General features: G+C 38.9%; 1 protein-coding gene across 13 annotated transcripts in view; it reads right to left on the bottom strand.

Moving 5' to 3' along the window:
• The window catches only part of LOC139416625 (immunoglobulin-like and fibronectin type III domain-containing protein 1), a 44,370-nt gene extending 32,624 nt beyond the window's left edge, over positions 1 to 11,746 (bottom strand). For 11 of the 13 annotated variants that reach the window (XM_071165509.1, XM_071165519.1, XM_071165510.1 and 8 more), the window contains exons 1-4: positions 11,589 to 11,746; positions 7,874 to 7,973; positions 4,475 to 4,510; positions 355 to 477 (exon numbers count right to left, since the gene is read on the bottom strand). In XM_071165509.1, the coding sequence (XP_071021610.1) occupies positions 355 to 477; positions 4,475 to 4,510; positions 7,874 to 7,922 (208 nt within the window). In that variant the 5' untranslated portion in view covers positions 7,923 to 7,973; positions 11,589 to 11,746. The remainder of the gene's footprint in view (positions 1 to 354; positions 478 to 4,474; positions 4,511 to 7,873; positions 7,974 to 11,588) is intronic. The other 2 variants (XM_071165513.1, XM_071165517.1) reach the window with 1 other exon arrangement.
• Positions 11,747 to 14,836: the final 3,090 nt, after the last annotated feature.

Raw genomic sequence — 14,836 nt, 5'->3', positions numbered from 1 at the left:
TACCCCAATCCCAAACGTGAAAAAGGATTGAAAGGAATGTGAGTCTTATTTAGTTATTGCTTGCTTTTTTCAAGTCTACCAACCTTGCCAGCAGGCCTGCTAGCTAAGATAGTTAGACAAGCTAGCTACTCTAACTTGATTGATAGCATGAAAAGGCTTCTTGGTAGCTAGTTATGAGTTTGGGAGATTGGGAATCTATCTGGACTAGCTAAAGCCAACTTAATAAAAGCTAAGTGTAGTATTACAGAGAAAGAAAACATGTATTTAAAAATGTTTGACAAATCTTAGGGGACACGTGCCCCTGTGCCCCCTATGGGCATGACACAGAAACCCTAAAACATCCTGGGGGCTCACCCTCTTGAATGGTTAGAGCGATGGGTTTGCGAAGGAAGTCTGGGGTGCTCTTGCCCTCCGGTAGAACCTCTATAAACTGCGTGATCATGACCCCAGGGACCTTGGACCTCTTCTTGATGCCAGCTGGAGAAAAGATGAGAAGTAAGAGGAAAATAAGTCTGATTAAGCCCTAACAAATGTTTTACAAAAACACAAATCCAATCAATGAATCAATACATGAACTGCATTAAAACAATGGCATGAATCAATTATCAATTATTCAATCGTGACATATAAATACAATACATTCGGGATGTATTCGGACTCCTTGACTTTTTCCACATTTTGTTATGTTATAGCCTTATTCTAAAATGTATTATATTGTTCCCCCCCCTTATCAATCTACACACAATACCCCATAATGACAAAGCAAAAGAGGGTTTTTAGATTTTTTTGCACAGGTATTTAAAATAAAAACTTAAATATCAAATTTACATACAGTAAGTATTCAGACCATTTGCTCAGTATTTTGTTAAAGCACTTTTGTCAGTGATTACAGCCTGCAGTCTTCTTGGGTAAGACACTACAAGCTTGGCACACCTGTATTTGGGGAGTTTCACCCATTCTTCTGTGCTGATAATATACTTTAATCATTGCCAAGGGTGCTTGAACAAAGTACTGAGTAAATGGTCTGAATACTTATGTAAATGTGATATTTAAGTTTTTTATGTTTAATACATTTGCAAAAATGTCTAAAACCTGTTTTTGCTTTGTCAATATGTGGTATTGTGTGTAGATTGATGAGGGGAAAAAAAACAATTTAATCAATTTTAGAATAAGGCTGTACTGTAACAAAATGTGGAAAAAGTCAAGGGGTCTGAATACTTTCTGAATGCACTGTATATATACAGTACCAGTCAAAATTTTGGCCACGCCTTCATTACTCGTTATAAACGCATGCTTTTCAACCGATTGCTGCCTGCACCTGCCCGCCCGGCCAGCATCACTACTCTGGACGGTTCTGACTTAGAATATGTGGACAACTACAAATACCTAGGTGACTGGCTAGACTGTAAACTCTCCTTCCAGACTCATATTAAACATCTCCAATCCAACATTAAATCTAGATTCAGCTTCCTATTTCGCAACAAAGCCTCCTTCACTCACGCTGCCAAACATACCCTCATAAAACTGACTATCCTACCGATCCTCGACATAGGCGATGTCAAACTGGATGAAGTCTGGATGAAGTCTATCACAGTGCCATCCGTTTTGTCACCAAAGCCCAATATTCCACCCACCACTGCGACCTGTATGCTCTAGTCGGCTGGCCCTCGCTACATATCGCTACATATTCGTCGCCAGACCCACTGGCTCCAGGTCATCTATAAGTCTTTGCTAGGTAAAGCTCCGCCTTATCTCAGCTCACTGGTCACCATAACAACACCCACCGGTAGCACGCTCCAGCAGGTATATCTCACTGGTCATCCCCAAAGCCAACACCTCCTTTGGTCGCCTTTCCTTACATTTCTCTGCTGCCAATGACTGGAACGAATTGCAGAAATCACAGAATTTGTAGACTTATATCTCCCTAAATAACTTTAAGCATCAGCTATCGGAGCAGCTTACCGATCGCTGCAGCTGTACACAGCCCATCTGTAAATAGCCCATCCAACTACCTACCTCATCCCCATATTGTTTATATTAACTTTTTTGTTATTTTGCACACCAATATTTCTACTTGCAAATCATCATCTGCACATATATCACTCCAGTGTTAATTTGCTAAATTGTAATTACTTTGCTACTATGGCCTATTTATTGCCTTACCTCCTGACGCCATTTGCACACCCTGTATATAGACTTCTTCTATTGTGTTATTGACTACACGTTTGTTTATTCCATGTGTAACTCTGTGTTGTTGTTTGTGTCGCATTCCTTTGCTTTATCTTGGCCAGATTACAGTTGTGAATGAGAACTTGTTCTTAACTGGCTTACCTGGCTAAAAAAAGGTGAAATAAAAATGTTCTATTTTTTTCTCTCCAAAATGACAGCTTTGCACACTTTGTACTCTTGGCTTTTCCAACAGTCTTGAAAGAATTCTCACATATGCTGAGCACTTCTTGGCTTTTGCTCCTCTGCGGTTCAACTCATCCCAAAACATTGGGTGATTGTGGAGGCCAGGTCATCTGATGCAGCATTCCATTACTCTCTTATTGGTCAAATAGCCCTTACACAGCCTGGAGGTGTGTTGGGTCTTTGTCCTGTTGAAAAATAAATGATAGTCCCACTAAACGCAAACCAGATGGGATGGAGTATCACTGCTGAATGCTGTGGTAGCCATGCTGGTTAAATGTGCCTTGAATTCTAAATAAATCACAGACAGTGTCACCAGCAAAGCACCCCCACACCATCACACCACCTCCTCCATGCTTCATTGTGAGAACCACACATGCAGATATCATCCGTTCACCTACTCTGTGTCTCACAAAGACATGACGGGTGGAACCAAAAATCTCAAATTTGGACTCATCAGACCAAAGGACAGATTTCCACGGTCTAATGTCCATTGCTTGTGTTTCTTGGCCCAAGCGAGTCTCTTCCTCTAATTGGTGTCCTTTAGTAGTGATTTCTTTGCAGCAATTTGACCATGAAGGCCTGATTCATGCAGTTTCATCTGAACAGTTGATGTTGAGATGTGTCTGTTACTTGAACTCTGTGAAGCATTTATTTGGGCTGTAATTTCGAAGGCTGGGAATTTTAGTGAACTCTGGTAAGTCTTTTTTTTCCTTTCCTGTGGCGGTCCTCATGAGAGCCAATTTCATCATAGCGCATTATGGTTTTTGCGACTGCATTTGAAGAAACTTTCAAAGTTGACATTTTCTGTATTGACTGACCTTCATGACTTAAAGTAATGATGAACTGTCCTTTCTCTTTGCTTAGTTGAGCTGGTCTTGCCACAATATGGACTTGGTATTTTACCAAATAGGGCTATCTTCTGTATACCATCCCTACCTTGTCACAACAGAGCTGATTGCCTCAAATGCAAACAAATGAACTTTTAACAAGGCACACCTGTTAAATAAAATGCATTCCAGGTGACTACCTCATGAAGCTGGTTGAGAAAATGCCAAGAATGTGCAAAGCTGTCATCAAGGCAAAGGGTGGCTACTTTGAATAATCTCAAATATAAAATATATTTTGATTACTGCATGATTCCATATGTGTTATTTCATAGTTGATGTTTTCACTATTATTCTACAATGTAGAAAATATTAAAAATAAAGAAAAACCCTTGAATGAGTAGGTGTGTCCAAACTTTTGACTGGTACTGTATATATGTATGTATATTTACTTCCATTCCGTTTAACATACTATGCACCTGCTGCATCTCTGGTCAGGTTGTTTATTTTGCATGACTGACATTTAGGTTGGGGCTTTATCTGACTTCTTATCCTCACCAGCAGATGTCAGTCATGACGTGCTTTTCCACATGTGAGGTACTGGAAATGGTTTGTCTGAATGCCTTTACTGTTCACATGACAGGACAATAAACATCCAAAGTGCACTGGGCAGTACATTTTTTACAAATTATTCTTGTCCTTGAATGTGAATAGTATTTTACAATTTCACACAGGAAAATGTTAGAGTTTTTGGAAGTGTTTTGTAACATATGAGTTTTTGTATTTTTTATATTTTTGTAACAGAATGTAGACATCAAAGGAAAATCAACCTCTTTATCCTGAAGTACATTGATTACAGTTTACCTTTATGTTTTACAATATCTTAAGAAAATAAACATTTATATTTCCCGTTATGTGCATTCCAGAATAATGTGCATGAATACTACATACTACACAATCTTCTAAAACATGAATACAACACAGATACTATACCACTGACGTTTGATTCCAAAATAGTTGAAAATGTTTTTTGTTTGTGTTTTTCATCTTCAAATACGTCCAGAGGTCACATCTGACCTGAAGGCAGCATGAGGTTAACTGATTTAATTAATTGCCCAGAATATTTAGAATCTCAGGACAAACAATCAAAATCAATTTACCTCAATATATGGAATTTGAAAACCAAAACACCAGTGAGTGAAAAAGCGAAAGTTGCTTTTTGATCATCACTGTCCTACCTTTTTTCTCTTCTTCCTGTTCAGCCTCTGAAGGGCCTGGGCGTGCAAAGACAAAAGGATGACATGGAAGCAGATGGGACACGAAACATTAATCCTGGTAAGGACTTGGAGAGAGGGAGAGGAGAAGTACCTTTCTGGCAAAGACATGGTTTAGGCCTAGTACTTTGGCAGAATGGCAGAGAGACATTAGAATCCTCATACATTACAATATGTATGGTAAAGACAGGATATATTCCAACATTGGGACATACAATACATTTGTAACACTTTACTTAAAGCCATAAATTAACATTATGTAACATATTATGTAAGCCTTATTATACACCATCATAAAGGCTCATAAATGCCTAAAACAAGTAATGAAGGATTTTTGGCTTAAAGTAAAGTGTGACCAATTTAATAAATGGGGTGAAAGACAAATACAGGTACAAAGACATTTTGCTACATTTGGAATGTAGTTTTATACATTTAAGGACAATAGTTAAAGACATATCCCTAATGGGCTTAACTAATGGTACTACAAGGACCAAGTTAGTACAACAATACAACTTCATTAATTTCTTGCAGATGTGTCTGAATCTCAGAAAATGTAATGTTGTAGAGATTTTTTCTCTCTCCTGTGAGACATGGTACTAGACTCTAGAGCTTGATTTCATGGCCCTCCCTCCCCATCCTCAGGGCAATTCCAATGTTCTTGTGTTTATGTTCTACTCAACTCCGATTGAATGGCAATATTTCAAAGAGCTGCCATTGTGTATAAAGGAGACAAACCTCGGGCTCATCTGCAATGTTCAATATTCAATGAGACTGAACATTCATTTTAAACCGAGTTCCATCTTGTCTTGTTCATTGTCTTGGGTCTTAGTCGCCTCTTCTGAAACTGCTGATCACTTGAAACAAAATGTTCTTATTTCCTTTGTTGTGGTTTTTCTTGGGGTGGTTCATCTCTCGAATGGTGCAGCGGTCTAAGGTACTGCATCTCAGTGCTAGAGGTATCACTACAGACCCTGGTTTGATTCCAGGTTGTATCACAACCAGCTGTGATTGGGAGTTCTAGAGGGCGGTGCACAATTGGCCCAGCGTTGTCAGGGTTAGGGTTTGACCGGGGTAGGCCGTCATTGTAAATTAGAATTTGATTTTAATTTACTTAGTTAAATAAAGGTTACATTTTAAAAAAATAATACAAAACATTTCATAATAGACTGATCAGGCACCTTGGTACATCCATAGTGCCTGAGAGTTAAGAGGTGTCAGGAGCCCTGATATTGCCATTCTGTGGTCCTCAGTAGTGTCTTTTTATGCATTACCATAAAGCAAATATCTGAAATGTTTGTCTCATCAGTTCCTTTATTGTAATTCACAAGGTACTATTAATCAATCACACTGAGGCCCACTAGCCACAATGCATGAAAACATTACCAAAGTACAATTTCTTCAATCCATTGAGTTCCCTAAGGACAGCCTTTTTGCAATATGAAAAAAGGTAAAACAAATTCTCCTGTTCATAATGGGAAAATAATTGGTCCCAGAGAAAAATAGTTTACATGATGAAAGCATTTTTGTAACCGGCTATTATCAAAAATAGTTTTACTTGGCCAGTATAAGTAGCAATGCTAAAGCAGGCTTTCTGCCAACATACACAATACCATGTCGTGAAAAAGTATTTTCCCCTTTCTGATATTCTCTATTTTTGAAAATTTTTGACACTGAATGTTATCTGATCTTCAATCAAAACCTACAATTACATAAAGGGAACCTGAGTTTACAAATTACAATTAAAATGAATTGCCGCCGTACACTAAATAACTGGTTGAGGCACCTTTAACTGAATTGACTGCAACCTGCTTCCTGTAGTTGTTGATCAGTCTCATTGCTGTGGAGGGATTTTGGCCCACTCTTCAATGCAGAACTGCTTTAACTCAGTGACATTTGTGTGTTTTCAAGCATGAGCTGCCAATTTCAAGTCTTGCCAGAACATCTCAATTGGGATTAGGTCTGGACTTTAACTAGGCCATTCCAAAACGTCAAGTGTGTTGCTTTTTAACCAATTTTCATGTAGACTTGATTTTGTGTTTTGGATCATTGTCTTGCTGCATGACCCAGCTGTGCTTCAGCTTCAGCTCACAAACAGATGACCTGACATTCTCCTGTAGAATTCTATGATACAGAGTAGAATTCATGGTTCATTCTATTAAGGCAAGTCGTCCAGGTCCTGAGGGAACAAAGCATCCCCAAATCATCACACTACAACCACCATGCTCAACTGGTCAACCTGGTCAAATAAAGGTGAAATAAAATAAAATAAAAAAACGTTGGTATGAGGTTCTTACTCAAGTTTGCCAAAAGGCACCTGGAAGAACCTGGATGATCATCACAACTCATGAAAGAATGTTCTACGGACGGATGAGTGAAAAGTACTTTTTGGATGCCACCTCCCAACAAGTCAGTTCATCAAATGTCTGCCCTGGTAGAGCTGCCCTGGTCAACTCTAAGTTCTGTTAAAATGAAGTGAAAACGTCTAGGAGCAACAACGGCTCAGTTGCCAAGTGATAGGCCACCCAAGCTCACAGAACCGGACCGCAGAGTACTGAAGCGCGTAGCGTGTGGAAATCGTCTGTCTTCAGTTGCAACACTCACTACCGACTTCCAAACTGCCACTGGAAGCAACTTCAGCACAATAACTGTTCGTTGGGAGCTTCATGAAATGGGTTTCCATGGCCGAGCAGCAGCACACGAGTCTAAGATTCCAGTGAAGGAAAATCTTAACACCATAGCATACAATTACATTCTAGATGATTCTGTGCTTCTAACTTTGTGGCAACAGTTTGGGCAAGGCCCTTTCGTATTTCAGAATGAAAATGCCCCTGTGCACAAAGCAAGGTACATACAGAAATGGTTTGTCGAGATCGGTGTGGAAGAACTTGACTGGCCTGCACAGAGCCCTGACCTCAACCCCATCGAACTCCTTTGGGATGAATTGGAACGCCGGCTGCGAGCCAGGCCATTTGCCCAACATCAGTGCCCAACCTCACTAATGCTCTTGTAGCTGAATGGAAGCAAGTCCATGCATCATTGTTCCAACATCTAGTGGAAAGGCTTCCCAGAAGAGTCGAGGCTGTTATAGCAACAAAGGGGGACCAACTCCATATTAATAGCCATAATTTTGGAATCAGATGTTTGACAAACAGGTGTCCACATACATTTGGTCATGTAGTGTTTGCTGCCAATATAGGCTACTGCAATACCACAGTGCACCACAAGGTATTCCCATCTTTATTTTCTCTGGCAATCATTGGGGGCCTTGTGAAGATAACGCTTGATGTTTGATGTCTTCTCTGTCTTAGTATGTACTGTACTGGAATTAGGAAGGAGAGAAAGGAACACTCATGTATACAGTACCTCCTTGGCCAGTGGCCGTCTGGTCTGTGACCTTTGACTTCTTCCACATCTTGGCAGATATGTGTGTGTGATCCAAAAGCTCAGTCAATCACGGGGCTCTCTGTAAATGAAAACATCATGTAAACATCAACTGATTGATTACTTAGGAATTTTTATATTTTCAATCATTGTTCTCCATTATACTTCATTTATCACGAGAATGTCTTTCCAAAAGAGGTGGCAGAGTCCAAAGTTCCTGAACACAGCTGAGCTGTATGTCTGTCTCTAGAAGGCAATGTTAACATGTCATCTGTAAAGTCTTGCACTTGCTGAGGTGTCCATTAAATGTGGAGTGTGAAGGATGCATGTTGTGTATGAACTTTAGGCTGATGCCCTTTTCCTGTGTGACTGATAGTGACCACAGCTCATAACAGTGACAATGACACATGCTCAGGGTGCACAGTGTGCTGTACCGTAGACTGTATTTAATCTAAGAGATGAAAAGTTCCTTGTTGTTGGCTGACAATATTCATAATTTATGGGACGCATATGATTGTGCAAGGCAAAGTGTGTGTGTCTGTGTGTGTGTCTGTGTTTCTCATAATCTGGTAAAGATACAGCAGACAGTACATTGCCTTTCATCTTTTTGTGTGGTGTTGTCATTTTAAACTGTCAGAAGCCAATTTAATTACATGGGATTCAGAAGATGTATTACCTTTCATTAAACAGCCAAGACTAACCCTGTGCATGTGATAGGGCACATACCTCATAAAACTATGATCATGCTATCACCAAGATTGTGCAAATGACTGGAGTGGTTATACTTGAATGGGTACGCAGATAGAAATAGCAAGGTCAACAAAGGTTTTTGTTATAAAAATGCAAACAAGTATCTAGTTTGTAACAGTTTTTGGCAAACGATCTGATCTGTTTGAGAGAAAAAAAAGAGGAAAAAAAAGGCAAAATATCAGAATTAGAGTGCCTGTGCCAAAAAGTGGCAGACTTAAGGTGATTGCAGTAGAAAAGCTTAAGGGGCTTGGTTAGGGTTGCAAAGGGAGGGTATAATACTGGAAACATTAGTTTTCCACTAAACTACCAGAATATTGTTGTCTTTCAAGGATTTTATGTCATCTATTACTTAAGTACCCTTTTGAGTACTTCAGATTATCACAGGTGTCGGTAATAATCGCTGGCCTCCTGTGTGGCCTTATCACATGTCAAATAAATTAAATAATTGAATAAGAGGATTTTAAAATAAAAAATATGTCAAAGCTGTAAAACATTATCCTAAATATAAACCATCAACCAATTGAATACCATAGGTGTTTAAAATGGGGGTTTCAGCATGAAATATCCTTTATATATAGTAAACATCCCCACAGCATGATGATGCCACCACCATGCTTCACAATTGGGATGGTGCCAGGTTTCCTCCACACACATTTAGGCCAACGAGTTCAATCGTTGGGGGGGGGGGGCGACTCATTAGAATATTTCTAACAACATTTTTCTTGTTTTGCCATTATAGGGTATTGTGTGTAGATTGACGAGAAAAAGACTGGAACGTAACAAAATGTTGAAAAAGTCAAGGGGTCTTAATACCTTCCGAAGGCACTGTATATATTTTAATACTTTTATTTGTTTCACTGTCAACATGTATTTGAAGTAAATGTTTTGGCATCAAACTGGTAGCAGTTGTGAAGAAAGTCAATAGTTGGACAGGTTGCGGAAGTAGTTAAAAATAATGCCATTGTTGATTAGATGCTTTTTTCACTATTTAGGCTATTTTCTCTTGAACCATATGATCTATCTACTAGAAACTCATGGACAATTTGAACACTGATATAAAAAAAGGAATACTATATATGAATTCAATATAAATTACCAAAGTTACGATTGCCATAGATTTGATATTAACTACCAAAATGGCGGAAGATTCCAATAATTTGGTAAATTACTGGTACTGTAGCTTTGCATCCCTAGTCTTGGTATGAGAGGCAATTCTCAAACGTTTAGAGCTGTGGATACTGTATGTCTTATCATAAAGCACTTCGATACAACTGCAGATGTAAAAAGGGTTAATAAAATAATAGTGATTGATTATCAAGATAGCATTCTTTGTCAATAACGCACATGCCGTTCTAATTGAGGGTTCCATGCTCTAAGTCTAAACCATTAGAACTTCACTTGCATGTGTACCTACCAACTGATACATAGTGAGAGGCTAAGCCTGACGAAATATGGCACAGATAGTTGAGTTTTATAAATCAATCAGAGTGCTGGGCTAGTTTACCCTCACATGTCCTCACATTATGATCTGAGAGATCGTTGTTGAGTACAGTATTTTCTTTGAAACATTCCAAATAAAGAAGTATATGCTTAGCTGGTGTGAGTACAATAAATCAAACCTGCTGAACAAAATGGCAAACTCTGAACCTTAAGGTTTTAGAAATTCCTAGAGCTACAGTAGTTTGAATTAAGGCATTAATGCTACATGGAAAGTGTCCCAAATGTATTTGAGGGTCATTACATCTTGGCAGTCAGAGCACCATACTAAATAAAAAGTATCTGACTTTAATGAACATCAGGGTGCCAAGCATTCCCTTCTTGTCATGTTCTTTCCCGTCCCATGAGTCATAACACTAGCAGGACAAACACTGACAGTACACACTTCGAACTCTATAGTTAGCTGTGACCCTGCTGGTAACCTACTGCTAGACCTGGGTTCAAATGCTATTATAAATAATTGCAAATACTGTATATGTGCCTGATTGAGATTGTCTGTTGCAATGCAACCAATAGAAAAGTCTCAAAGTGCTAACACTGACCACCTGGCTCTCCAGGCAGCCTAAAGCAAACACTCAAAGTATTTGAAAGATTTTAATTAGTATTTGAACCCAGGCCTGCCTACTGCAATGACTTCTTGTGTCTTTACCAGTGGAGGCTGCCGAGGGGAGGACAGCTCATAATAATGTCTGGAACGGAGTAAATGGAATGGCATCAAACACATGGAAACCATGTGTTTGATGTATTTGATACCATTTCACTGATTCCGCACCAGCCATTACCATGAGCCCGTCCTCCCCAATTAAGGTGCCACCAACCCCCTGTGGTCTTCACTACACCTGACCTTACTACATGTGGTCCAACACACCATGGGTTCCATGGCCTGAAATGTAATCCATAGCATGTCTTTTTTTAATCAGATGAGGACATCATCAATCAAGAAAGAAAGAAGAAAATGATATTCTCTTACAAAAATATGATTAGATATGATTAAAAAGTGAAAGGCTGATATTTACTTTCTTAAATAGCGTACCAGAACTTAAACCCACATGTCATTAATGACATCACATTTTAAATTACATTCATTGTGCGCAGCATGAAATATTGCATTATAATACATTTACGACAAGAATCAAGTCATCACAGAGATAGTTTGCTGGGACCGAGCTCATTGGGGAAAAATACAGTATGGTCCAGTGTAGAACAGTTAACCAAATATATTGCCCTTTAAATGGGCAAAAATATGGCAATTCCTCATACACGACTGATCTCCCTCTTAGTAGAACCCTCAGTGTGTTTGTTTTTCAAAATCCAGTATAACTTTAGGTACACTGTAGGTACATTTCAGGTACACCTGGGAATTAAATCTGTGTTATGGTCCCTGGAAATTACATTTCTCCAGTGAACTTACTCAGTATGATCTTGCAATAGTCAGTTAAAGGTAGCTTACCTGCCTGTCGCCTGTCTACTTCTCACGTACTGTTAGTCCAACTCAGACTGTATTTGAGGGCTTGGGTATTTCCTTGGGTATTTCTTGGGGTATTTTCTCACTGCCCTCAAGGTTTTGCTTTGTAGTATATCCTTTGGGGGAAACAGGTTTGATTTCTCTGCCAGCCTGTTAGTAACCAGACACAGTGATTCTGATCAAGAGGAGGCTCTCCCTGTATTTAGGCAGACGGTTCCTCAAAAGGGGAGGAGGGTGGTCTGGGGGTAGGGGGCTATATGATGAAAAGGATGATGGAGTGAGTGGTATCAACAGATACTGAGTTTCTCTACACCACATAATGACTGGTGACAGTCTAGCCATCTTCACAGACACATTTGCTGAAAAGAACATGATTGGTGTGGTGGTCTCCATTTAAAGTTATGTAACCTAAGTTATTAGGTTGGTATTCAAATCTTGTCACGCATACAGTGCCTATATCATTCAATCAGAGGTCGATTTATCTTATTCATTAGCTCCTTTAATTCAAACAGAAAATGGGGATTGTTTCAAATGCAAGATATGTACATGAAGCTATTCACATAATTTGTTTTCATTTCTTATATGCCTCTATTCAACGGTCAACTAGTGTTACTGCTAAAAAGCACTTCAAAGAATATTGTAGTAATTTCATCAAGGTGAAATGACGGAAACACCATATGCTTCCCATATACTGTAGCTTTACAAACACAACGTGGGTTAATATTGATCTTAGCTGACCTCTCATAGCGCTAATGGTCATCAGCTGTGATGATACTACAACGTAGACTTCAGAGGTTGAGGTTAAGAAGGAGTCACTTGTCCCTTTCATCATGCTGAATGCATTATGTAACATGTTATGCGTAATGAAGAGGACCTTATTTTTATTGTGTCATATCTTTTCTCATCCTGTTAGTGCTCCGAGACAGTTGTTGTTGGAGGACTTATGAGTCTTTTAAAAGAAAAACCCATTGACCTCAACCAAAGTTAAAGGGCTTTGAATGATTTGGAAAACTTCTGTGAGAACTTAACCTTCAATCAACACAAGTATCTCAGTTTAATAATTTCTCTAATATACAGTGATGTGAAAAAGTACTTGCCCCCGGTTCCTAATTTTCTCTACTTTTGCATATTTTTCATACGGAATATTATCAGATCTTCAAACAAAACCTAATATTAGATTAAGCAAACCAGAGTGAACAAATAACACAACAGTTTCATACTTATTTCATAAACAAAAGTATGCAACACCCAATATACTTGTGTGAAAAAGTAATTGCCCCCTTACACTCAATAACTGATTGTGCCACCTGCAATGACTCCAACCAAACGCTTCCCGTAGTTGTTGTTTCCTCACAGTTGCATAACTTAGTTTATTTGAAATAAATAAATATAACTTGTAAACTCAGGTATCTAATAGTAGGTTTTAATTGAAGATCTGAAAACATTCAGTGTCAAAAATATGCAAAAACAGAGAAAATCATAAATACTGCTGTATATACAGTGCTGTGAAAAAGTATTTGCCCCCTTTCTAATTTTCTTTTCTGTTGCACATTTTTGATACTGAATATTAATGGGATAATGGGACCCACAAAGTTATACTTTTGGCTCATCTGTCCATAGAACATTCTTCCAAGAGTCTGTATGATCATCCAGGTACTTCCAGGTGCTTTTTGGCAAACATCAGTCAACTTTTTAGATGAGATGGGTCCCATTATGTCTGGCTAAGACCAATCACTGCATTTCAGAGTAAGAACCTCATACCAACGGTCATTCATGATGGTGGTGGTTTGGGGATGATTTGCTGCCTCAGGACTAGATGACATGCCTTAATAGAAGGAACCATGAATTCGGCTCAGTATCATAGCCTGACATCCTCCTGTAGAATTCTATCTGTCTGTGAGCTGAAGCTGAAACGCAGCTGGGTCATGCAGCAAGACAATGATCCAAAACACACAATCAAATCTACATGAAAATTGGTTAAAAAGCAACACACTTTAAGTTTTGGAATGGCCTAGTTAAAGTCCAGACCTAATCCCAATTGAGATGTTCTGTCAAGACTTGAAATGGGCAGTTCATGCTTGAAAACCAACAAATGTAGCTGAGTTAAAGCAGTTCTACATGAAAGAGTGGGCCAATTTTGTTCCACAGCAATGAGACTGGTCAACAACTACAGGAAGCATTTGGTTGCAGTCATTGCAACTAAAGGTGGCACAATCAGTGTGTAAGGGGGCAATTCATTTTTCACACAGGGGAATTGGGTGTTGCATAACTTTGTTCATTAAATCAATAAAATAAGTATATATTTTTTGTTTGTTATTTGTAAACTCAGGTTCCCTTTATGTAATATTAGGTGTTGATTAAAGATCTGATAACATTCAGTGTAAAAAATATTCAAAAATAGAGAAAATCAGAAAGGGGCAAATACTTTTCTACAGCACTGTACATTGTAACTTATTTGAAAGGATACAGATAGCATAAAGAAGTCAGGAAACTAAGCATAAAAACACCACCCTTGATGTTTGCGTCAAAACAGCCTAGTCAAAACCTTATCTCATCTGCCTGATAGTCGTGTCTAACAGTTTGTTTTTGCAGTTGTTCCTGCATTTCCAATGGCAGACACTTGCATGAGGAAGACTGCGTGTAATGCCTGTTTATACTCGGTCCTCTCCATGGGAACGTGTCTGTTTCTGATATCACTGAGATCTTAATCCTTCACACTCAGAGTGGCTTCTATGTAATTACTGCTGCTTTGACAGTCTGGTCATGATCCAAAGGAGAATTCTGAATCCCGACTGGGGGATACAATATATTGTGCTTGTGCAATGTTGTTTCCATCATTACTGTTCACACAGACACTCTACTAGTCTTTCTGTAGTTTGTTTCTATGTCACCATCCTATATACTGTAGCGGCATAAATAATCAAGAATATGAACTTGTTATGCTGAAGGTTGCATGTCCCCAAAACTTGATATGACAAATGCGGTCACTTGACCATGATTGATGAAAGGACAAGGAGGATATTTTAAACTGGGTAATAAAACATCTAACATTGCGCTCCAAATGAAAACACAGGGAGCAAGAGGTTTGGACGCCTTGGTCCTGTTGTTGTAGTACGTGACAGCGATCTTTCAACTGATACACCACAATGCAGTACATGCTTTCCAAGCTGTTTGCTGCTAGTGAAATGCGTACAGACCACAGTACCTTTTCCCAAGCATTGATATTTGTTTAC

The sequence above is a fragment of the Oncorhynchus clarkii genome, chromosome 9 (assembly GCF_045791955.1).
Source record: "Oncorhynchus clarkii lewisi isolate Uvic-CL-2024 chromosome 9, UVic_Ocla_1.0, whole genome shotgun sequence".
NCBI classification, from domain to species: domain Eukaryota; kingdom Metazoa; phylum Chordata; class Actinopteri; order Salmoniformes; family Salmonidae; genus Oncorhynchus; species Oncorhynchus clarkii.
Note: the sequence above shows the minus strand (reverse complement) of the source record. Positions and strands in the feature narration are given on the sequence as shown.